The sequence below is a fragment of the Bombina bombina genome, chromosome 3 (assembly GCF_027579735.1).
Source record: "Bombina bombina isolate aBomBom1 chromosome 3, aBomBom1.pri, whole genome shotgun sequence".
Lineage (NCBI taxonomy): Eukaryota > Metazoa > Chordata > Amphibia > Anura > Bombinatoridae > Bombina > Bombina bombina.
Genome location: NC_069501.1, coordinates 1,062,183,833 through 1,062,211,057, shown reverse-complemented (window position 1 = coordinate 1,062,211,057; position 27,225 = coordinate 1,062,183,833). Strand labels below are relative to the sequence as shown.

The window sequence follows — 27,225 nt, the reverse complement described above, 5'->3', positions numbered from 1 at the left end:
CTTTGCACCTGTTTACAAGGTATTACCAGGAGAAAGCCTTTACCTTTAAACCTGTTACCAATCTTCAAGTTTGTTTCCTGCTTTATGCAAATTCCTGCACTCAGCTATTGCCAGGAGAAAGACTTCACCTTTGCACCTGTTTACAAGGTATTACCAGGAGAAAGACTTTACCTTTAAACCAGTTACCAGTTCACAAGTTTGTATCCTGCCTTGTGCAAATCCTGCACTCAGCAATTACCAGGAGAAAGACTTTACCTTTAAACCTGCTACCTGTTTACAAGTTGTTTTCTGCCTTGTGCAAATCTTACATTTCAGTTATTACCAGGAGAAAGACTTTCCTTTTTGAATCTGCATCTCTGCTTACTTTGTTTATTTTCACTCCTGCTGTATGTGGTCTTAACATACCTGAGTAGCATATTTAAATATTCTGCAAGTATTTGCTTAAACAAAGTATTTTGTTGTTTAAATAAATTTGTTTTCATTTTCAATCAGTATGGCTTCTACTAATCTTCCTTTAAAGCAACTGTTCCAGACAATGAGGCTCTCACATGATATCCTGAGACAGAACATGACAGCTCTCAACCATCCATTTCTCACAACTGCACAAGAGGGTTGCCAACCGATGCTCCAAAGTTCTGTGATATTACCGCTTGCTCACTTCAACCAGCCGGGATCCTGGCATCTGACATCACTCAGAGGTGATGCACATTTTGGGCTATGCCCTTCTACATGGCCACATTATTAGTGGCATAATATCAATTTCACAGGTTTGTTTTCTATACATAAATATAAAACAATCATATTGAAAAATAAAATAAAAGCTGCTAGATGAAGGAGCCCCAAGGTATGTCCCTATTGAGACCATACGGGACCATGATGTCTAACTTTTTAATCCATTGGGCTTGTTTCTCCAAAAGCCTTTTTAGTCTATTACCTCCTCTTCTAAAGGATTTCACACTATCCACTACCTGAAACCTCAGTTGACTCTTGTTAGCAACTGGGACATTGGGATTCAATTTGCCTATTGCTGCCTTAAGCAGTTTAATCCTCTCCTTGACGCTCTTAGAGGTTTCCCCAATATAGCCCATCCCACATGTACACTTGATAATATAAACCACATGGTTAGAGTGACGTGATGTGGTCTCTAAAGGGAATCCTCTTCTCTGAACGTGGGTGGGTGATAGTGTCACCCTGTTATATTGAGTTACGTTGCACACAATTCTTACAAGGGAAAGTTCCCCTTGTGGGATTAATTGGCACAATATTTGTGACAGTACTTGGTCCTATATTTGTCCTAACTAGTCTATCTTTTTGGTTCTGATTCTTTTTAAAGAGAAAAGGGGTAAATTCCTAATTGTCCCAGATATTAACCTATCTTCTGATAGAATAGACCAATGTTTTTTTATGATGTTTTTCAAAGGAAATATATGATATCCATACTGTACTACAAACAGTATCCTGTCTAATTGTCTTCTTTACTTTTTCTTTTCAACAATTCATTTCTGGAAGTGAAATTAACCTTTTCTCTGTGTTCATTCAAAAGTTCAGGTGATGCCCTCTCTCTTTAAACCTGTTGACAGTGTCCTCAAATTGTTCATTAAGTCTGGATTCATCATTCACTATTCTTTTGGTCCTAATAAGTGGACTACATGGCAGGCTTTTAAATGCTTGTGGAGGGTAAAAGCTTGAATATTTCAATACGTTTTTTCTATCTGTGGCTGGGTTTACGGAGAAGATTAGTAAACAATCTACCATTGCTAACTGTGACTTGTACATCTGGGAAATTCTGCAGAGTCAAATTCCATCATGAATTGTAAATCTGAGTTAAATTTATGCAGATCCTGGCAGAACGCTTGTAGTGAATGTTCATCCCCCACATCTGAGGAAGAGCCCATCTGAAGAAGAGACCTGTGAAGTCTTGAAAGCTTATCAAATAAAAAAAACTTGTTTGTCCATTAAAAAGTATTACAATCTACTCAAAAAATGAAGAGACATCAAAGGCAATGTAATTATTTTCTTTAGACCAGTCAAGTCTGAACACATTTGAATATATTAATTCTCTAATTAATTTTCTAATAATAAAATACATGAGTTGAAAAAATACACTTCTCCCAGGACTTATGGCTGTGTATTCGTTCATATGTCAAAAACACGCACGTCAAGTCCACCACGATCAGCATTGGAGTGTTGATAAATAAGAGTCATCGATATCCTTATGTATCAAATGATCTACCCTGAATGTCTATCAAATGAAGACATTTTAGTCTTCTTATTCACAATTTATTTATACCATTGTTCATATACAGTATCTTTGCATATACTTGTGTAAATATATATATGTGTGTGTGTGTTATGTCTGTATTTCTTTCTAACATATTTACATGTCCCTCAATCTTTTAAGGTTTGAATAAAGCAATGTTGTCTTTCATATCTCTGTGATTATTCATACGACTATTTGTAGATATTGTAAATATATTATTATTTAGATCAATAATAGTTGAAAATATAACATGTAATGTGAAGCATCAGCTATTTAATATTTACATTTCAAATAATGTTAGTTCTGAGCTTAAAGGGACATCAAACTTTTATATATGTCATATCATTATGCAGATAGAGAAGACAATCTCAAGCAACATTAAACTTTTTTACTTTTAGTATTCCTCAGATATCCTTTTTATTAGAAATAGCAATGCACATGTGCAAGCCAATCACATAGGTCATCTATGTGCATCCATCAATCAGCAGCTACATAGTTTATTTACATATGCTCTTCATCAAAGGATAGCAAAAGAATGATGGTAAATCTAATATATATCAAACAAAAGAATAATTAACAACATTGCTATTTATACATCATTCAACATACATTTTGTTTTTTATGTCGTTTGAAGCTAATACTTAAAGGAATACTGGTACACTATGTTTTTTTTAAATATTTTTTTTATTCTAAACATATAAAATATTTTTTTAAAAACAGAAACATAAAAACAGTTAAGTGATAAAAACAAGTTACCCCAAATAAAAAATAATATTTAAATATATCCCCCAAGTGCGTCCCTGATGTCTGTTATCGCAACCATAACATTTTGCAATGCCTCAGCAAATTTGCCAAACAATTCAGGTAGCATTGGATCCGTCTGGGTTCCCTGATCTTGATTTATAAAAACACAAAATAAAACATGTTCTACCAATTCATTATCAAGATACAAGTGTTAAAACATATGATATTTTCTTACATTCTCCTCTGCCAGCGCTGGGCAAGACGGCAGAAGCAGGATCATCGTGAATGGATTTCTGGTCAGCTGTCAGAGATGAAGCCTATATTATACACATCATTGTTGTAGGCTGTTATGACCACATGATGAAAAACTCGTACAAACATTAATTCAAAATCACAATCCCTTACATTGACCTGCATCATGAATGAAATTGTAGAAAACTCACTTTTTAATGTTAAAGACTGCAAACATTGTGTTGTAATTAAAAATTACCTTGGATATCAGGGACATCCGAATCTGTCCCCGACTCATCCTCCACAGTATTGTCAAGTAGTGTCAATGGCGCTGCATATGTTGCAGAGCTTTGCTCGTACGAAAATCTGCTTATGGAGAAGTTGGAGAAGAATATGGCGCAGAGTCTGGACGAGGTCAGACACAATACAGACGAGTTGGCAGTTATAACACTTGTATTACATGTGTTATTATTTAAACTCCAAAATATTGGTGACATTATTGTTTGGGCATTAAGTTATGTTTATTTTTCTCTTTTAAAAATACATGTATTACAGCATCTACTAGTGATGTTACTGGAACACAGGCCTTGCCGGTAATTATCCTGACTGAGTCCAGCCATAGCTTCTACTCAGCAGTGACACTGCCCGATATTGTGTGCAGCACCCCTTAAGCAGGTGGTGGACAAATAACCCCATAAGTTTAATAGTCAAAATTTGCAGATTATTATTTTATCTTTAGACTTTCTAGGTCTTAAGATAAAATAATAAAACAAAACAACATATAGTCTTAACATTTGTAGTTATTTCTTGCTTATTTAATTCAAGAGGGGTATCCTTTTAAATCATCAATGCTACAGTCCAATTATGTTAAGCTATTTACTTGTTATTTCTCAGTAACTGCTGAATATATATGGCAATCATATGTAATGGAAATCAGTCAGTGTTATAGATGCAAACTTCCCACTTTAGTTAAAATAAGATAAATGTAGATGTAGGGATATTAGAGTAGGTATTAAATAGCCTCTGTTGTAGCTATTAACTGTTTATTAGGGTACAGGAAATATGTATGAATGTATGTGTTTGATTTATGCAGTTTCTGTAGAGTGCCAAATGGTGTTCTGTTCAATCCTAAATTAGTAATGAGGTGAATGTGACTAGGAAATTCTTAGGAGACAAATTTAGGGGTTATCTACCTGAACATTGGCCACATAGACACTGTGACACCACATTCAAATATAATCCTCAATCTTTTGCTGATAAAGAAAAAGATTTCTTACAAGTTTTCCACTATTATGACAGTAGATGCCCATCCATCAGCCTTCACAATGGTGACAAGAAGAAACCCACAGTCCAGCTCCAGATCAGAGAGTAGTGTACTGCCAGCAAAGACAACAAGAAACCCACAGACCAGCTCTAGATCAGAGAGTAGTGTACTGCCAGCAGTGACAACAAGAAACCTACAGACCAGCTCCAGACCAGAGAGAAGTGTACTGCCAGCAGTGACAACAAGAAACCTACAGACCAGCTCCAGACCAGAGAGAAGTGTACTGCCAGCAGTGACAACAAGAAACCTACAGACCAGTTTCGGACCAGAGAGAAGTGTACTGCCAGCAGTGACAACAAAAAACCCACAGTCCAGCTCCAGACCAGACCAGAGAGAAGTGTACTGCCAGCAGTGACAACAAGAAACCCACAGACCAGCTCCAGATCAGAGAGTAGTGTACTGCCAGCAGTGACAACAAGAAACCCACAGACCAGCTCCAGACCAGAGAGAAGTGTACTGACAGCAGTGACAACAAGAAACCTACAGACCAGCTCCAGACCAGAGAGAAGTGTACTGCCAGCAGTTACAACAAGAAACCTACAGACCAGTTTCAGACCAGAGAGAAGTGTACTGCCAGCAGTGACAACAAGAAACCCACAGACCAGCTCCAGACCAGAGAGAAGTGTACTGCCAGCAGTGACAACAAGAAACCCACAGACCAGCTCCAGATCAGAGAGTAGTGTACTGCCAGCAGTCACAACAAGAAACCTACAGACCAGCTCCAGATCAGAGAGTAGTGTACTTCCAGCAGTGACAACAAGAAACCTACAGACCAGCTCTAGACCAGAGAGAAGTGTACTGCCAGCAGTGACAACAAGAAACCCACAGACCAGCTCCAGACCAGAGAGAAGTGTACTGCCAGCAGTGACAACAAGAAACCTACAGACCAGCTCCAGACCAGAGAGAAGTGTACTGCCAGCAGTGACAACAAGAAACCTACAGAACAGCTCCAGACCAGAGAGAAGTGTACTGCCAGCAGTGACAACAAGAAACCCACAGACCAGCTCCAGACCAGAGAGAAGTGTACTGCCAGCAGTGACAACAAGATACCCACAGACCAGCTCCAGATCAGAGAGTAGTTTACTGCCAGCAGTGACAACAAGAAACCCACAGACCAGCTCCAGATCAGAGAGTAGTGTACTGCCATCAGTGACAACAAGAAATGCACAAACCAGCTCCAGATCAGAGAGTAGTGTGGCCACATAGACACTGTGACACCACATTCAAATATAATCCTCAATCTTTTGCTGATAAAGAAAAAGATTTCTTACAAGTTTTCCACTATTATGGCAGTAGATGCCCATCCGTCAGCCTTCAAAATGGTGACAAGAAGAAACCCACAGCCCAGCTCCAGATCAGAGAGTAGTGTACTACTAGCAGTGACAACAAGAACCCCACAGACCAGCTCCAGATCGGAGAGTAGTGTACTGCCAGCAGTGACAACAAGAAACCTACAGACTAGCTCTAGATCAGAGAGTAGTGTAATGCCAGCAGTGACAACAAGAAACCCACAGCCCAGCTCCAGATCAGAGAGTAGTGTACTACTAGCAGTGACAACAAGAACCCCACAGACCAGCTCCAGATCGGAGAGTAGTGTACTGCCAGCAGTGACAACAAGAAACCTACAGACTAGCTCTAGATCAGAGAGTAGTGTAATGCCAGCAGTGACAACAAGAAACCCACAGCCCAGCTCCAGATCAGAGAGTAGTTTACTGCCAGCAGTGACAACAAGAAACTCACAGACCAGCTCAAGATCAGAGAGTAGTGTATTGCCAGCAGTGACAACAAGAAATGCACACACCAGCTCCAGATCAGAGAGTAGTGTACTGCCAGCAGTGACAACAAGAAACCCACAGACCAGCTCCAGATCAGAGAGTAGTTTACTGCCAGCAGAGACAACAAGAAACCTACAGACCAGCTCCAGATCAGAGTAGTGTATTGCCAGCAGTGACAACAAGAAACCCACAGACCAGCTCCAGATCAGAGAGTAGTTTACTGCCAGCAGAGACAACAAGAAACCTACAGACCAGCTCCAGATCAGAGTAGTGTATTGCCAGCAGTGACAACAAGAAACCCACAGACCATCTCCAGATCAGAGAGTAGTGTACTGCCATCAGTGACAACAAGAAATGCACAAACCAGCTCCAGATCAGAGAGTAGTGTGGCCACATAGACACTGTGACACCACATTCAAATATAATCCTCAATCTTTTGCTGATAAAGAAAAAGATTTCTTACAAGTTTTCCACTATTATGGCAGTAGATGCCCATCCGTCAGCCTTCAAAATGGTGACAAGAAGAAACCCACAGCCCAGCTCCAGATCAGAGAGTAGTGTACTACTAGCAGTGACAACAAGAACCCCACAGACCAGCTCCAGATCGGAGAGTAGTGTACTGCCAGCAGTGACAACAAGAAACCTACAGACTAGCTCTAGATCAGAGAGTAGTGTAATGCCAGCAGTGACAACAAGAAACCCACAGCCCAGCTCCAGATCAGAGAGTAGTTTACTGCCAGCAGTGACAACAAGAAACTCACAGACCAGCTCAAGATCAGAGAGTAGTGTATTGCCAGCAGTGACAACAAGAAATGCACACACCAGCTCCAGATCAGAGAGTAGTGTACTGCCAGCAGTGACAACAAGAAACCCACAGACCAGCTCCAGATCAGAGAGTAGTTTACTGCCAGCAGAGACAACAAGAAACCTACAGACCAGCTCCAGATCAGAGTAGTGTATTGCCAGCAGTGACAACAAGAAACCCACAGACCATCTCCAGATCAGAGAGTAGTGTATTGCCATCAGTGACAACAAGAAATGCACACACCAGCTCCAGATCAGAGTGTAATGTACTGCCAGCAGTGACAACAAGATACCTACAGACCAGTTCCAGATCAGAGAGTAGTGTACTGCCAGCAGTGACAACAAGAAACCCACAGACCAGTTCCAGATCAGAGAGTAGTGTACTGCCAGCAGTCACAGCAAGAAACCCACAGACCAGCTCCAGATCAGAGAGTAGTGTACTGCCAGCAGTGACAACAAGAAACCCACAGACCAGTTCCAGATCAGAAAGTAGTGTACTGCCAGCAGTGACAACAAGAAACCCACAGACCAGCTCCAGATCAGAGAGAAGTGTACTGCCAGCAGTGACAGCAAGAAACCCACAGACCAGTTCCAGATCAGAGAGTAGTGTACCGCCAGCAGTGACAACAAGAAACCCACAGACCAGCTCCAGATTAGAGAATAGTGTACTGTCAGCAGTGACAACAAGAAACCCACAGACCAGCTCCAGATCAGAGAGTAGTGTACTGCCAGCAGTGACAAAAAGAAACCCACAGACCAGTTCCAGATCAGAAAGTAGTGTACTGCCAGCAGTGACAACAAGAAACCCACAGACCAGCTCCAGATCAGAGAGAAGTGTACTGCCAGCAGTGACAGCAAGAAACCCACAGACCAGTTCCAGATCAGAGAGTAGTGTACCACCAGCAGTGACAACAAGAAACCCACAGACCAGCTCCAGATTAGAGAATAGTGTACTGCCAGCAGTGACAACAAGAAACCCACAGACCAGCTCCAGATCAGAAAATAGTGTACTGCCAGCAGTGACAACAAGAAACCCACAGACCAGCTCCAGATCAGAGAGTAGTGTGCTGCCAGCAGTGACAGCAAGAAACCCACAGATCAGTTCCAGATCAGAGAGAAGTGTACTGCCAGCAGTGACAACAAGAAACCCACAGACCAGCTCCAGATCAGAGAATAGTTTACTGCCAGCAGTGACAACAAGATACCCACAGACCAGCTCCAGATCAGAGAGTAGTGTACTGCCAGCAGTGACAACAAGAAACCCACAGACCAGCTCCAGATCAGAGAATAGTGTACTGCCAGTAGTGACAACAAGATGCCCACAGACCAGCTCCAGATCAGAGAGTAGTGTACTGCAGCAGTGACAACAAGATACCCACAGACCAGCTCCAGAACAGAGAGAAGTGTACTGCGAGCAGTGACAACAAGAAACCCACAGACCAGCTCCAGATCAGAGAGTAGTGTACTGCCAGCAGTAACAACAAAATACCCACAGATCAGCTCCAGATCAGAGAGTAGTATACTGACAGCAGTGACAAAAAGAAATGCACACACCAGCTCCAGACCAGAGAGAAGTGTACTGCCAGCAACAAGTAATAAGCTACTCCAAAAAGATGACTGCAATGCCAAAAGTAAGAGTGTTTCAAAAGGATGCTGCCTGCAAATCAATGTCCTCACCGTCTGCACAAGAAGGAAGCACATTAGCTGGGAAAAGACTTAGAAGAAAAGCCCAGAACAACTGTAGGTGAGAGAAGTCTCCAATATAATTGCTGCATCAACAAGAGCCTCTCTGACACTACAGAAGTCATCAAGGAGAAAAGCTTTCTAAAAAGTAAAAGGACATTCTCACTTTCCAGGTGTCATGCTTTATGACTCGTGAGAATAAGGGTTACAAACATTTAGTTGTTGCTGCCAACCGTGAGAAAGAGCCTCTGTGGCATGGGTGACTACAGACATCATCAAGAAGGAAAGCCTTGCAAAAAAGAAAAGGACATTACCATTTTCCAGGTGCCATGGTCCATGACTTATGAGAAGAAGTATTACAGAAGCTAAAGTGTTTTTGCCAAACATGAGAAAGAGGCCTATATGGGTCTGTCGTGTCCAGTTTCTATGCTAAATTATGCTTCACCTCACATGAACACATTACCATTGATTTCATATAGATAAAGTAGATCATTGCTAGTTTTGTAATTTTCTTTTAATAATTTAGATAGTGAAACAAATAAATAAATAATAATTTATGATGTTTGCAGATAAGATACAAGAAATTACCCTCATAAGGTATGGCCAATCCAAAAAAATTCTCATGGCCACAAGGGAATGACTGTTACATTATGAGTAATTGCTAAATATGATCAAATTATTCATATGTATTTGTGTGTGTGTATATATTTATATATATATATATATATATATATACAGGGAGTGCAGAATTATTAGGCAAATGAGTATTTTGACCACATCATCCTCTTTATGCATGTTGTCTTACTCCAAGCTGTATAGGCTTGAAAGCCTACTACCAATTAAGCATATTAGGTGATGTGCATCTCTGTAATGAGAAGGGGTGTGGTCTAATGACATCAACACCCTATATCAGGTGTGCATAATTATTAGGCAACTTCCTTTCCTTTGGCAAAATGGGTCAAAAGAAGGACTTGACAGGCTCAGAAAAGTCAAAAATAGTGAGATATCTTGCAGAGGGATGCAGCACTCTTAAAATTGCAAAGCTTCTGAAGCGTGATCATCGAACAATCAAGCGTTTCATTTAAAATAGTCAACAGGGTCGCAAGAAGCGTGTGGAAAAACCAAGGCGCAAAATAACTGCCCATGAACTGAGAAAAGTCAAGCGTGCAGCTGCCAAGATGCCACTTGCCACCAGTTTGGCCATATTTCAGAGCTTCAACATCACTGGAGTGCCCAAAAGCACAAGGTGTGCAATACTCAGAGACATGGCCAAGGTAAGAAAGGCTGAAAGACGACCACCACTGAACAAGACACACAAGCTGAAACGTCAAGACTGGGCCAAGAAATATCTCAAGACTGATTTTTCTAAGGTTTTATGGACTGATGAAATGAGAGTGAGTCTTGATGGGCCAGATGGATGGGCCCGTGGCTGGATTGGTAAAGGGCAGAGAGCTCCAGTCCGACTCAGACGCCAGCAAGGTGGAGGTGGAGTACTGGTTTGGGCTGGTATCATCAAAGATGAGCTTGTGGGGCCTTTTCTGCTTGAGGATGGAGTCAAGCTCAACTCCCAGTCCTACTGCCAGTTTCTGGAAGACACCTTCTTCAAGCAGTGGTACAGGAAGAAGTCTGCATCCTTCAAGAAAAACATGATTTTCATGCAGGACAATGCTCCATCACACGCGTCCAAGTACTCCACAGCGTGGCTGGCAAGAAAGGGTATAAAAGAAGAAAATCTAATGACATGGCCTCCTTGTTCACCTGATCTGAACCCCATTGAGAACCTGTGGTCCATCATCAAATGTGAGATTTACAAGGAGGGAAAACAGTACACCTCTCTGAACAGTGTCTGGGAGGCTGTGGTTGCTGCTGCACGCAATGTTGATGGTGAACAGATCAAAACACTGACAGAATCCATGGATGGCAGGCTTTTGAGTGTCCTTGCAAAGAAAGGTGGCTATATTGGTCACTGATTTGTTTTTGTTTTGTTTTTGAATGTCAGAAATGTATATTTGTGAATGTTGAGATGTTATATTGGTTTCACTGGTAAAAATAAATAATTGAAATGGGTATATATTTGTTTTTTGTTAAGTTGCCTAATAATTATGCACAGTAATAGTCACCTGCACAAACAGATATCCCCCTAAAATAGCTATAACTAAAAACAAACTAAAAACTACTTCCAAAACTATTCAGCTTTGATATTAATGAGTTTTTTTGGGTTCATTGAGAACATGGTTGTTGTTCAATAATAAAATTAATCCTCAAAAATACAACTTGCCTAATAATTCTGCACTCCCTGTATATATATATGTGTGTGTGTGTGTGAATGCATGTGTGTATGTGCATGTGCATGTGCATGTACAGGAATAAAGCAATACATTCTTTTAGTTAAAAAGTCCATGGCAGGAACATAATTAAAGGATTAGTAAAGGATCGTAATTTTTTATTATTTTTTTTTCAAATAAAATAAATCAATGCTGTAATAATAAGTTATTCAATTTACTAAAAACAAAGCTCCGATCATGTAATAAAAATTAAAGTCTTATTCGTTACGTCACTTCTTCCAGCCCCCATCAAAGGGCGGTCTAGAAAGCTCCTCTGGTGCATAAATTATCTTAGGAAATTAGCATAGAATAACGCATGCCACCGATATAGCATACGTAATTGATTTTGATAAAAAATATATATAGCGCATGCATAGACATTGGGCTAATCAGAGCGTATGCGTTATCAATGATCCCTGTACCCGGAAATGCGGCGAAAAGAGAACACAGGTTGCCCACCTTGATTGGCTAATGCAAATTAACCTCACAGTGGGTTTGGAAATTTTCATTTTTTTGGACGCCAATAGCTTCGGAACAAAAAAGAAAGCACAGTGCAAGGTATTTAGACAAATTTATAAACATATTTAATGTAAAAGCATGTAAAAGCATGTAATAAGAGGCGGCCTTCACAGTCTAAGAAATTATCATATAACACTCCCTAAGTTTAGCTTTCAACTAAGAATACCAAGAGAACAAAGCAAAATTGGTGATAAATGTAAATTGGAAAGTTGTTTAAAATTGCATGCCCTATCTGACTGTCCCTTTAACAAGCAGCTGTCCAAAAGTCAGAAATGGCTAGAGAATAGGTAATTGCAGAGATACAAATTCCTTCAGGATCAAAAATATACATTGAGACCTCTCATCCATTATAACAGCCAATCACACACACTTAGCCATTTGAAATAGTAACAAGAATATTCATTTTGGGGAGTGTCACCTTGTGGAGGTCTGTCTCTAAATCTCCAGAATATGTATATAAGTTATGGGGATAGAAGGAGGTGAGATAGGAGGAGAAAGAAGAGGAAGAGAAGGGAAAACAGAGAGAAGAGAGGCAGACTACTTTCTGGGGCCCCAGAGGTAAATATAATCTTATGCACTTACTTACTTTACTATAAAATTGTTTTCATGTCTGTTTGGATTTGATGTAAGAAATTGTATGCAGTTACAGTATGTCAATGTGTTTTATGTAATGTATTTAATGCGGCGAAAAGAGAACACAGGTTGCCCACCTTGATTGGCTAATGCAAATTAACCTCACAGTGGGTTTGGAAATTTTCATTTTTTTGGACGCCAATAGCTTCGGAACAAAAAAGAAAGCACAGTGCAAGGTATTTAGACAAATTTATAAACATATTTAATGTAAAAGCATGTAAAAGCATGTAATAAGAGGCGGCCTTCACAGTCTAAGAAATTATCATATAACACTCCCTAAGTTTAGCTTTCAACTAAGAATACCAAGAGAACAAAGCAAAATTGGTGATAAATGTAAATTGGAAAGTTGTTTAAAATTGCATGCCCTATCTGACTGTCCCTTTAACAAGCAGCTGTCCAAAAGTCAGAAATGGCTAGAGAATAGGTAATTGCAGAGATACAAATTCCTTCAGGATCAAAAATATACATTGAGACCTCTCATCCATTATAACAGCCAATCACACACACTTAGCCATTTGAAATAGTAACAAGAATATTCATTTTGGGGAGTGTCACCTTGTGGAGGTCTGTCTCTAAATCTCCAGAATATGTATATAAGTTATGGGGATAGAAGGAGGTGAGATAGGAGGAGAAAGAAGAGGAAGAGAAGGGAAAACAGAGAGAAGAGAGGCAGACTACTTTCTGGGGCCCCAGAGGTAAATATAATCTTATGCACTTACTTACTTTACTATAAAATTGTTTTCATGTCTGTTTGGATTTGATGTAAGAAATTGTATGCAGTTACAGTATGTCAATGTGTTTTATGTAATGTATTTAATGTAACTCATTTTAATGGTACCATATACAGAAGCATAGAATTTTTGTATTGTGTGTGATCTAAGATTTTGGGTGCTGTGACTAATAAAGTTGTTGAATTGAGCTGACTTTCTCACAAGCGAATTCTTTCATAAATAATTATTATTATTCCAATTAATATAAATATTGTATTCCAAATGAATTATTAATCTTCAATACATGTTGGTGTTATATCTTTCACTTGGATGTTATAAGTTGCAGTGAGTAATTACAACTCGATAAACAAAATCTGTCTGTCTTTATTTCAGGCTGCAAAGCAACAAAATTTGATTCTTTTCAATACCCACTGTAACAACTAGTTATTAGACATAGTCACACAGGGCCATTGCAGGAACAAGGTACAGATATGCCAATCTTTAAGTTATATTAAATAATTTTATTTATACATCAAAATTGATTACTGCATCACAATAGAAAATTGAGAATAAAATGTGATTTTTGCATTGTTTTCCAGTTCATTGACATCCCTTAACAAGCCTGTAGTATTGTTTATCTTGTCTCTTTTGTTGTGGAAATTAAAAACAGATATAAATAAGTTCCTGTACTTATCAAACAATCCCTGGGCAGCATTCAGGAGATTTAGAGTTATGAATTCAATAGAACGAACTCCAGCCCGTCTGCAGAAAAAAACAACAGGCAAAATAAATAATAATTGTGCATTGCTCTATCTTACGTACCCCATATGTCTACCTCAGATGGTCTTAAACAATTTGGTGAAAATGTATTATATAGGGATCCCCTTCGGGCATGTTGGCAGGCACATTGAATTTTAGAAAAGTCTACTAGATTTCATACCTCATCGAGTAACCTCCCTATTAAGGGGAATCCTGACTTTCCTGCTGGGGACGATACCCTACGCTCTCTGGGGACGATACCCTACCCTACGCTCTCTGGGAAGGTAAGGGATTGAATAACATACTGTAGGTGCAGTATTACATCACCTATTACAGGTACTCAAAACACTCACGTCCCTACAGGGGAATATCACCTTCCGACCAAACACTTTTTTTTTTATTTATAAAGATTTTATTGAGGTTTTATAAACATATACAGCGTAAAGCAATGTTAACTATTACAAAAAAAGTGATACATGTCTCATTCTACTAAATATCGTGGTGTCTGAGGTCTATATATTATAGATTCTCCGTATTTAATTGTTAATAGGACAAAAAGTAAAAGACAGCATTTTATAATACTAAAAACAACATAAAAGCTTGGGATGTCATCTTATTTGAATGGCAAATTATATTTGGAGAACTCTGCTGGTTATCAGTAGCTTGAGAAAAAAATAAAATAAAAAAAAGTAAAGAGAAGGAAAATAAATAAATTAAGGAGGTCAAAAAGGTTTAGGATGAGAGGTAGCAACCGTTTTTGGGGGGGGTTAGGGAGAGGTTAAGAGGGGGAGCGGAGGAGGGGAAGTTATCTGCATGAGCTATTGTGTGGTAATTGGGGGTAAACACTAGTTAATTTGTTAATACAAATTGTGCAGTAATTGTATCCCAATAAAATTTGACATTGTGGAACATGTCTAGTCTGTTTGTTTTGAAGTAAGAGTATTCTTCGAGGGATAACAATTCCTAAGTTTGTTTTTTCCATTCATCCACAGTGGGAATTAGTGCAGATTTCCATTTTCTGGCAATTAGGGATTTTGCTCCATTTAGACAAATCTGGAGTAAGAGCTGCCTTATTTTACATTTGTGCTTGGATCTGTCGTTACATCAAACTATCATGGGTGTAAGTTTAAATGCTGGATCGAATAGTTTAGTGAGGAATTTTTCAATAGAGATCCAGAAATCTCTTAAATGGGGACATGACCACCAAATGTGAACCATTGTTCCGGTCTCTCTGCAGTCCCTCCAGCATTGATGTGCCGCATTGTGGTATATTAATTTTAATCTAGTGGGTGATGACATTTTATAATTAATTTCCAATATTTGGGTGAATATGGAGGATTTATGTGTATACTCAAAGATCTTGGCCCATGTTTTCTGGGGAATTTCTATTGCCAGTTCCTTTTGCCAACCTCGGGTATAATTGGGTAACGTTTTGTATATAAGGTCATCTATCATCCTCCAGGCTATGGACAGTGAACCTTTTAGAGCAGTGTGTTGTCTACATAATTCTTAAAAGCGTGTGGTAGAGCGGAGAAGTGCAGTTCTGTGTGGGGATAATTTTAGTAGATGTTGCAGTTGTCTGTATTTTAACCAATTAGTGAAGGTACCGCCTAGTATATTTGTTAAATCCCATATAGGTTTCAGTGTCCCTTGATGTAAAAATTATATTATTGGGGAAGAGTAGCCCAAGTCAGTGCAGTTAGTGTTGCCTGTAGCTGTATGAATGTTAATTAATAGCTCTGTGCTTTGGAAGATTGGGGACATAAGGGGAAGAAAAAGGGGATGAAATTCCATGAACTCGCTTGATAATGTTGTCCCACACATAGAAGATATGCCTATAAAGGGGAGAGAATTTTGTTTAAATTGTTCTGCAAGTAGAGGGCAGCCAACATAGAGGGCCTATTTATGAAGTTTTAAGGATATGGGAATCAAGCGATATCCAATCTTTATCTCGTGCACTAGTATGCCAGTCTAGAATACGCTGGAGCGTGTTTGCTTGGTAGTATCTCAGTATGTGTGGGACATCCAATCCTCCACTTTGTGTTGACCGGAACATGGTTTTCCTTGCTACTCTAGGTTTACGACCATTCCAGATAAACTTAGTTAGTATTAATTGTAGTTGTGTTATATATGAACCGGGTAGATTGATTGGTAGTGTTGGCAGCATATATAAAATACGTGGCAAGATAGACATTTTAATTATTTGAATTCTCCTCCACCAGGAGAAGGGCTTTTGTTGCCAGTTTTGAGTAGTGGGAGGTAGTTGAATTGGAATAAGGAAGAGATTCTTGGTGTTAAGTTAACACCCAGGTATTTTATATCTTGGGTTTGGAGCTGGTAAGGGCATATCTTAGAAATATCCTTGAATTTTTGGGGATTCATGTTTATGTTTAAAATGTTTGATTTTTGGTTGTTGATGTGGAAGTGTGACAATTCATCAAATCTATGAAACTCCTTCAAAAGGGATGGAATGAACCTGGAAGGGTCGGTTATAGTCAATAGGATATCATCTGCATTCAAGCTAATTTTTTAATCGTTAGGTCCTATACTGATCCCTTTAATGTCTTGATTTAACCTAATGTGCTCTGCTAACAGTTCCATTGCCATAGCGAACAGTATGGGAGACAGCGGGCACCCCTGTCTTGTGTAATTGTTTATGGGAAGTGGGTCTGAGTAAGTGCCGTTAACTTTGATCTTAGCTGTGGGGTCTCAGTACAAACTAAATATTTGCTTAATCGTTTGTGGACCAATTCCAAATCCTCTGAGTGTGGAACATAGGTAGGACCAATTGATCCTATCGAATGCTTTTTCTGCTTCAGTAGAGACCGGGAACATTTCCAATCCTTTTGTTGTAGCGTGACCTATCAGGTGCAGAGTCCTGATTGTATTGTTGCTGGTCTCCCGACGCCGATCTACATGAATAAGCTGGGGAATTTATTTATTCTATTAGCTAGAATTTTGGCATACATTTTTGCGTCAGTATTTATTAAAGAGATAGGGCAATAATTTCCTGGGTCGGTGGGAGGTTTATCCACTTTGTGAATGAGAGTTATGTGTGCAGAGATAGTGTCTTGTAAAAAAAAAGACATTTTGTCTATTGCCTGGAATGCCTAAGCTAAATGAGGGGCTAGAATTTGCTTATAGGTTTTATAATATTGATTAGAAAACCCATCTGGCCCTGGACTCTTTTGGGACGGTCCGACCAAACACTTTTATGCATTTTTACAAGTGAGACACTATGTGAGGAATGTGATCACAGACAATACTGATTTTTGGATCGGATCTCCATTTCGTTTATCTCAGGTGTTATTGAAAATGGGTAAATTCTCTCTATCTGAAATGTATTAAAACCTTATAAATAATCATTTACAGAACATACAAAATCAACTCTTGGAGGTTGGGAGAGGCAGGGAGTTAGAGATATACGGGTAGCTTTATCAAGCAGCGGATGCTGCATCGATACCCCATCATTTCTGGTTCACCAGAAACAGAAGTTAAGAAACAGCTCAACCTTTAATAAATCTACCTTATGTAAAATCACCAGTAAGAGTACAGCACCTGTCTGTGTAAAGGCACGCTGAGTTCAGGACACTGCAACAATCCTGTAATTTTCAAAAGACCAACAGCCAGCAGCACTTAGTGGATAAAAAGACCTTTATTCCATATAGTGGGTCACTATTACAAGCAACGTTTCGGATCACATATCCTTAATCATGCTTAATCAGCAACAGGTAATGCACTCATTTGTAACCCTGTGTTCATGCAGTCAACCAATCACAGGTACATTGCAGGTAAATTGCATATACCCCCCCGAGTGTACAAATAATATGTTACACAATAATAACATTTAAAATCGCTTCATAATAAACATTACTACCTTATCATAAAATATAATTACACATTAAAATCACATCTATTAGTTTCATAACTTGCTGAGTAATATATACAGATGCATAACTACAAAGCTAAATTACAAAAAAAGGATAATCTTATTCTATATTCATCCCTACTGGTTGCATAGAATTAAATGTATAGATCCAAAATGGTTCTTTTTGCTGCAAGAGGAGTTCTCTATCACCCGCTCTGCATGGACTAGGGACCCTATCTATAATTTGGAAACAAAGCTAGCTAATGTTATGGCCAAATTGTAAAAAATTTGCAGAAACTGGTGGTTCTCTATTCCTTATGGGTGGTCTCACCAATGTAGATCCTCCCACATAGACACTTAATCAGGTATATTGCATATATTGCATATATTGTATCGCAGGTGAAAAATCCCCTAATCTGATATTATTTACCTGTGGGAGGATGTGCAAATTGTGATCCCTTGATCATTAAATTGCAATTACCACAATTCAAACAAGGGTAGCATCCATTCCTCTAACTTTGATGGAAACCCTTTGCACTTCCTAAATCTGTGTGAACTAACGCATCCCTCAAATTTTTTCTCCTCCTATATGCTGGTCTAGGTGGTACACAAAATTTCTTAATTTCTAGATGACACATCTGTAAAACTGGCCAATGTGTTCTCACTATACGCATTATTTCTTTATTGAATTCATTATGGTCCATGACCAAAATCAACCTTTTTTTCTTTAGTTTTCTGTTTATTCTTTCATTTCTGTACATCCCTTTTCTTATCTGTTTGTGATGTAATATATTGCAATTCATCCTATAAAAGCTTAGATGGATAACCTCTGGCAGTGAACTTTTTTGACATCTAAAAAAATCTCACTTTTAAGTTCTCATGCTCAGACACAATCCTATCCACCCTCATCAATTGACTCCTAGTTAAGGATCTCACTGTATTTCTCAGATAGAAACTTTTATAATGTAGTAAACTGTTTTTGTCAGTTGGCTTCACGTACAGATCTGTAAAGAGCCTACCATCACATAAATATGTATATAAGCATATCACTGCTCCCGCTAGCTTAAAAAATCCTTGAAAAACTAGTTTTCGACCACCTAACCCACTTCCTGTCCTCCAACTCATTGCTCGACCCCCTGAAATCTGGCTTCCATCCCCAACACTCAACTGAGACTGCCCTCACTAAGGTTACAAACAATCTCCTTTCTGCTAAAAACAAAGGCTACCACTCTATACTCATCTTACTTGACCTCTCTGCTGCCTTCAACACTGTTGACCATCCCCTTCTCCTACGGACTCTCAGCTCTATTTGGCTCTGTGACACTGCACTCTCCTGGATTCATTCTTATCTCTCTAACAGGTCCTTCTCCATCTCTTTTGCTGGTGACTCTTCCTCTCTATTGCCTCTGTCTGTTTTAGTACCTCAAGGCTCTGTCCTGGGTCTTCTATTCTTCTCTATTTACACGTCTTCACTGGGTAAACTTATCAACAGCTATGGCTTCAACTATCACCTCCATGCTGATGATACCCAGATCTACCTTTCCACCCCTGCACTCTCTCCTTCTGTCAATTCTCACATCAGTGACTGCTTATCTGGCATTTCCTCCTGGATGGCATCCCACCACCTAAAAATAAACAGGTCCAAGACCAAACTACTTCTAATGCCCCCCCTCTAACTCTACTCCAGTTTCTAATTTTTCCATCACTGTTGGCAGCACCACTATCTCCCCATCACCTCAAGTCCTCTGCCTTGGAGTCACACTTGACTCAAATCTGTCCTTCATTCCCCACATCCAATTGCTCTCTTCATCCTGCCGCAACCACCTATGCAATATCTCCAAAATTTGTCCGTTTCTGAGTGCTGAAACTACTAAACGACTAATCCACTCCCTGGTAATTTCTCAACTTGACTACTGTAATAACTTACTAACTGGCCTCCCTCTCTCCCACCTCTCTCCCCTTCAATCCATCCTAAATGCATCTGCCAGGCTAATTCACCTCTCTCGACGCTCTGTTTCTGCTGCACCTCTCTGCGAGTCCCTTCACTGGCTCCCCATTCACAGCAGAGTTAAATTCAAAATTCTCACCCTGACCTACAAAGCCCTCACCAATGCTTCCCCACCCTACCTGTCCTCACTCGCCAACAAATATACTCCAGCCCGCCCCCTAAGATCCAACAATGACTTGCTCCTTGAGTCCTCTACCATAACCTCCACTCATGCTAGACTACAGGACTTCTCTTGTGTGGCACCAACCCTTTGGAACACACTTCCTTGAGCTGTCAGACTTTCCCCTAACCTTTCCTCCTTTAAACGCTCCCTAAAGACCTTTTTGTTCAGGGAAGCTTATCACCCGACTCATTAACAAATGAACTTCACTTACCTAACAGTTGCCCTCATCTACTTCTCACTTATATATCATTCTCACCTTTGCAGTCCCCACCTCCTGTTTCCCATCCTCCTACCCACAAGAAAGGGGCCCTCAATTCCCCCTGTATTTGTCTGTAAAATTTTGTCTTTTATTGTATTGTATTTTATTATACTTTTATCCTTGTACCCATGGGCAAGTGCTGCGGAATCTGTTGGTGCTTTATAAATAAAGAATAATAATAATAATATACATATATATTTATAGTGAAAACATAGTCCCCATAGACCGCAATGTAAAGGCACTTTTCAGTGTTTCTTTTCTAACACCTCACATCCCCTAGCTTTAACCTGTAAAAACTGCTTTGTGCAGTTATTTTAAAAATTCAAGATGATAATTTTTTTATTTTTTTTATTTTTTTAAAGGCACCATACAGTTTATTTTGGGGGCAATTTGGGGGAAAATTTTAAATTTAACAAGAAATCTGATCTCTGGTTAATTTTCACAGCACTAATTGCTACGGTGAGCATTGTAATAATGGTTGGTTATTTATTGCCCACCCGTTTACGGGCGCACAATAAATTAGTGCTCCATTTGTAATCTGTTAAGGTGCCCTATATACTTGTTACCAGTTTAGCTATATTTATTTTGGCCTGAGTTTGTTAAACTCTTTCAGAATCAATTATGCTGGTGCCTATGGCTGGGAATTTCCAGTAGCCTATGACTAGATATAGCCAAAGAATAAACTCTATATTTTGATATCTGTAAGTTTTTTAATATTTTTTTTTTTAACTATAATGGTCCTTTAAATGTTGGGTAAAACCATCCCTGTCATAACATGCTAACTACAACACACTTACAACAAGCATTTGATCTCCTGAACTATGGTAATTAAGCAGTACGGTATTCAATGCTGCTGTACTTTGCCCCTTTAAGTCTGACTATAATGTAAGTCTCACCTCAATGACTTACAACATTGTTTTTTCTATTCAGGTAAATGTTTTCTACATTAGATATTAATGTCTCTCTGTTATCATTGTAATTTGTAACCACTTAAAATGCTTCTTTTCATGTTCTGCTAATGTCCTGAAAAGTCTTTCTGCTTGTGCAAATATTCTGGGTAACAATTCTTTCACTTTGTTGTATACGTCTTTTCTTTGTTTTTCCCACAGTAACTTTCTCTTTTTGCTTTCTCTGTCATTTTTTTTTCTTAATCATGTCCTGCTCTTGAAAATGTAAAGCATTTTGGTCTGTTGCTGGCAGCACTTGTTTGCTGTGTTTTACAGTTACTGCTTTGTCACAAAAAGAAATGAGTGTCAGCATCAGATATCTTTGCAGAGTATCGGCCATTTCTGCTCAGTGCCAAGCACCTGCACAGCTAGTGAAAAGTGTTCACGAGAAGAGTCACCGCAAGAACTGGGCCGGTAATGGATAGAAAGATATGCGGTTTACAGCCTCTAACTTTAACCCATTGTTTTCCAGATGTTACTATAATGCTCTGCAGCCCTCTCTGGTAGCTAGGGGGAATTTCTATTACTTTAGAATTCTACATTTTAAAAGCTTAGATCAGATGAGTAGATATATGTTTTGTAACTCTTTCCCTCTTTACTTTTTTCTACTATTTTGTTTTGTATCTCCACCTGTTATTCTCTGTCCTTGTTTCTTACTGTGGCCCTTATATGATAACAAGTTTTCTCTCTGTCTCATCTTTTAACCCTAAACTAGTATTCAATAAAGAACATTGAATAGCAAGGATACTAAAAAAGCACTCCTGAGAACTCTGAGATAATTGTATATTGGAGAACTGTAAATCACACAGGTTAAAAATGTTTCTTTATTAGAACGTATTTAAAAATGGGTATAATTAAAACTAAAAAGTCAGTAGGTAATTGGTACAGTTAAATAACTGATTGAATATAGGCTGGTGCTATTAGTCAGCTAGTAGGTCCAAAAAAATGGACGCTAGTAATATCTAGATATAACTAAACATATTCCTGCCACTACAGTGTTAATATAATAACTTGTAGGTCAACTTTAGCAAATCATTGCAAGATCCATTTGAGTCTAGTAAGTTATTAAATTATTCTAAATCAGGACTGCCACCAATTCCCAAATAAATAGAATAGAATGGCATCACTGGAGTAAATTGTTCTTCTGATAACAATTGTTAAAAAGACTGTATACAAGTTTAGGGGCTTGGAATATCTATAAGCATTGGTATCCACACTAGTATACCAGGATTGCTACTGTGTAGCTCAATATAGCCGGATCCTCTAGGTTATTATGATAGTAATATGTGTATCTATACTATCAATGTGACAACCTTTAGTTAATTTAGACACATAATTAAAGGATCCTTATCGATTTCATGCACAATGAGTCTTGGTGCTTATTCAGATATAAATTATTATAGGACTGAGTCACCAATTTCCAGACTTATAAATTTAAATGGCACCGCTGATGCAAAATGTTTTTATTCTAAATGCTTGCATACCATTTATTTGAGGACTGAGAGTGTCTGTACACTTCGATATTCACATTTATACTTTATCAACGATACAATATAATTTACTATAGTTGGATACACTGAATTTATATGATAGCACTATGTGTAACTAATTCTATCATAGTATGTAACATAATCAGTGATCTATTGTAAACCTCATTGTTGTCAGTTAGTAACTCTATTAGTAATTTTGAGTAATGCAGATCGATATCCGCTATAATCTTACATACAGCAACAGAGGTTTATAACTACTATAGCTATTATTTTTAAGTAACGTTGTAAGTATTTAAACAGGTCTCCCATTATTGTGTAACTGTTCTCAATATGTTATATAAATGGCAGCTTAATGTATACAAACACCGGCTTAGGTTCTCATGCTGCACATATACTATTATATGTATCATTGATTGGTTGTTCATAACAGACTTTTTTTTATATTTTACATAGGATACCACACAAAGACTTTGATGGCTGAAGAGAGTTCCTCTGTCCATAAATTTGGCACAGAAGATGGATTTTTGAAAGAAGCTTTTAATATCCTAATGCAGGAAGCAGTACAGAAGGGCACTGATAGAAGCAATAAGGTAAGCAAAAAGTAACAAAAATACAAACAAAAATGTAATAATCTAAATATTGTGACTTGGAAAAGTTGACAATTTAAATGTCACAGAGTTAAGATTTCTTTCATGTAATTGGCAAGAGTCCATGAGCTAGTGACGTATGGGATATACAATCCTAACAGGAGGGGCAAAGTTTCCCAAACCTCAAAATGCCTATAAATACACCCCTCACCACACCCACAATTCAGTTTTACAAACTTTGCCTCCTATGGAGGTGGTGAAGTAAGTTTGTGCTAAGATTTCTACGTTGATATGCGCTTCTCAGCATTGTTGAAGCCCGATTCCTCTCAGAGTACAGCGAATGTCAGAGGGACGTGAAGGGAGTATCACTTATTGAATACGATGATTTCCCTAACGGGGGTCTATTTCATAGGTTCTCTGTTATCGGTCGTAGAGATTCATCTCCTACCTCCCTTTTCAGATCGACGATATACTCTCAATTTACCATTACCGCTATTGATAACTGTTTCAGTACTGGTTTGGCTATCTGCTATATGTGGATGGGTGTCTTTGGGTAAGTATGTTTTTATTTCTTAAGACACCTCAGCTATGGTTTGGCACTTTATACATTTATATAAAGTTCTAATATATGTATTGTACTTATATTTGCCATGAGTCAGGTTCATGTATTTCCTTTTTTTTAAATAATTTTTTTTCTTACCTGGGGTTTAGTCTTTTTTCAATTGACTACTTCTTGCAAATTGCGGGCAGCATTAGGCCCGCGGGTGCGTCAAATGCTAAACTTTATTGCGTCATTCTTGGTGCGAAAATATTTTTGGCGCGGAAAAATACGTCTATGACGCATCTGCGTCATTTCCGGCGTCATACTTGACGCCGAGACCTTTCACATGGTTGTGTCATTAGTGACATGAGTGTGTCATTTCCGGTTATTTTTGGCGCCAAAAAAGTTTACGTTACATTTGTGCGTCATACGTGGTGCCAAACTTTTTCATTATTTCAATACCCCATTGATGTTTGCCTCTTGATTTTTTCTCTATCAGAGGCCTATGCTATTTGCATTTTTTCCCATTCCTGAAACTGTCATATAAGGAAATAGATAATATTGCTTTATATGTTGTTTTTTCTCTTACATTTTGCAAGATGTCTCAATCTGATCCTGCCTCAGAAGTTTCTGCTGGAACATTGCTGCCTGACATCGGTTCTACCAAAGCTAAGTGCATTTGTTGTAAAATTGTTGAAATTATTTCGCCGAATGTCATTTGTAATAGTTGTCATGATAAACTTTTACATGCAGATAGTGTATCCATCAGTAATAGTACATTGCCAGTTGCAGTTCCTTCAACTTCTAATGTGCATGATATACCTGTAAATTTTAAAGAATTTGTTTCTGATTCTATCTTGAAGGCTTTGTCTGCATTTCCACCTTCTAATAAACGTAAAAGGTCTTTTAAAACTTCTCATTTAGTTGATGAAATTTCAAATGACCAACAACATAATAATTTATCCTCTTCTGATGAGGATCTATCTGATACAGAAGATCCTTCCTCAGACATTGACACTGTCAAATCTACTTATTTATTTAAAATAGAGTATATGCGTTCTTTATTAAAAGAAGTGTTAATTACTTCGGATATTGAGGTAACCAGTCCTCTTGACGTTCAGTCTAATAAACGTTTAAATGCTGTTTTTAAACCTCCTGTGGTTTCTCCAGGGGTTTTTCCTATTCCTGAGGCTATTTCTGATATGATTTCTAAGGAATGGAATAAGCCTGGTACTTCTTTTATTCCTTCTTCAAAGTTTAAAAAATTGTATCCTTTACCAGAAAAATCTATAGAGTTTTGGGAAAAAATCCCCAAAGTTGATGGGGCTATTTCTACTCTTGCTAAACGTACCACTATTCCTATGGAAGATAGTACTTCCTTTAAGGATCCTTTAGATAGGAAGCTTGAATCTTATCTAAGGAAGGCCTATTTATATTCAGGTCATCTTCTTAGACCTGCAATTTCTTTGGCTGATGTTGCGGCTGCATCAACTTTCTGGTTGGAGAATTTAGCGCAACAGGAATTGGATTCTGACTTATCTAGCATCATTCGCTTACTGCAATATGCTAATCATTTTATTTGTGATGCCATTTTTGATATTATCAAAATTGATGTTAGATCTATGTCTTTAGCTATATTAGCTAGAAGAGCTTTGTGGCTTAAATCTTGGAATGCTGATATGACATCTAAATCTAGATTACTATCTCTTTCTTTCCAAGGTAATAATTTATTTGGTTCTCAGTTGGATTCTATTATTTCAATTGTCACTGGGGGAAAGGGAGTTTTTCTGCCTCAAGATAAAAAACCTAAGGGTAAATCTAAGGCTTCTAACCGTTTTAGTTCCTTTTGTCAGAATAAGGAACAAAAACTCAATCCTCTCCCCAAGGAATCTGCTTCCAATTGGAAGCCTTCCTCAAATTGGAATAAATCCAAGCCATTTAGGAAACCAAAGTCAGCCCCTAAGTCCGCATGAAGGTGCGGCCCTCATTCCAGCTCAGCTGGTAGGGGGCAGATTAAGGTTTTTCAAGGATATTTGGATAAAATCTGTCCAAAATCAATGGATTCAGAGCATTGTCTCTCAAGGGTATTGAATAGGATTCAGAGTAAGACCTCCTGTGAGAAGATTTTTTCTCTCACGTATCCCAGCAAATCCAGTAAAAGTTCAGGCTTTCCTGAAGTGTGTTTCAGACCTGGAGTCTTCAGGGGTAATCATGCCAGTTCCTCTTCAGGAACAAGGTTTGGGGTTTTATTCAAATCTATTCATTGTCCCAAAAAAGGAAAATTTATTCAGACCAGTTCTGGATCTGAAAATTTTGAATCGTTATGTAAGAGTACCAACTTTCAAGATGGTGACTATAAGGACTATTCTGCCTTTTGTTCAGCAAAGACATTATATGTCCACAATAGACTTGCAGGATGCATACCTTCATATTCCGATTCATCCAGAACATTATCAGTTTCTGAGATTCTCTTTTCTAAACAAGCATTACCAATTTGTTGCTCTTCCATTTGGCCTAGCAACAGCTCCAAGAATCTTCTCAAAGGTTCTGGGTGCCCTACTCTCTGTAATCAGAGAACAGGGTATTGCGGTGTTTCCTTATTTGGATGATATCTTGGTACTTGCTCAGTCTTTACGTACTGCAGAATCTCACACGAATCAACTAGTGTTGTTTCTTTGGAAACATGGTTGGAGGATCAATTTACCAAAAAGTTTCTTGATTCCTCAGACAAGGGTCACCTTTTTAGGCTTCCAGATAGATTCAGTGTCCATGACTCTGTCTCTAACAGACAAGAGAAGTTTAAAATTGGTTGCAGCCTGCCGGCACCTTCAGTCTCAGTCGTTCCCATCAGTGGCTATGTGCATGGAAGTTTTAGGTCTCACGACTTCAGCATTGGACGCGATCCCCTTTGCTCGTTTTCACATGAGACCTCTACAGCTTTGTATGCTGAACCAATGGTGCAGGGATTATACAAAGATATCACAATTAATATCCTTAAATCCCAATGTACGACACTCTATGACATGGTTGATAGATCACCATGGTTTAGTTCAAGGGGCTTCTTTTGTTCGGCCAACCTGGACTGTGATCACAACAGATGCCAGTCTTTCAGGTTGGGGAGCTGATTGGGGATCTCTGACAGCACAAGGGGTTTGGAAATCTCAAGAGGTGAGATTACCAATAAATATTTTAGAACTCCGTGCAATTCTCAGAGCTCTTCAGTTTTGGCCTCTGTTAAAGAGAGAACCGTTCATTTGTTTTCAGACAGACAATATCACAACAGTGGCATATGTCAATCATTAGGGTGGGACTCACAGTCCCCAAGCTATGAAAGAAGTATGTCTAATCTCTGCAGTACATATCCCAGGTGTAGAAAATTGGGAGGCAGATTATCTCAGCCGCCAGACTTAACATCCAGGGGAGTGGTCTCTCCATCCAGATGTATTTTCTCAGATTGTTCAGATGTGGGGTCTTCCAGAGATAGATCTCATGGCCTCTCATCTAAACAAGAAACTTCCCAGATACCTGTCCAGGTCCAGGGATGTACAGGCGGAAGCAGTAGATGCGCTGACACTTCCTTGGTGTTATCATCCTGC

The 27,225-nt window shown here is 38.7% G+C and overlaps 1 protein-coding gene across 1 annotated transcript in view; it reads left to right on the top strand.

Annotated features, from left to right (window-relative positions):
- The first annotated feature begins 22,975 nt into the window (after positions 1–22,975).
- The window catches only part of CSAD (cysteine sulfinic acid decarboxylase), a 144,009-nt gene continuing 139,759 nt past the window's right edge, over positions 22,976–27,225 (top strand). Inside the window, exon 1 of the mRNA XM_053708322.1 lies at positions 22,976–23,091. Within this exon, the coding sequence (XP_053564297.1) occupies positions 23,050–23,091 (42 nt within the window). The 5' untranslated portion in view covers positions 22,976–23,049. The remainder of the gene's footprint in view (positions 23,092–27,225) is intronic.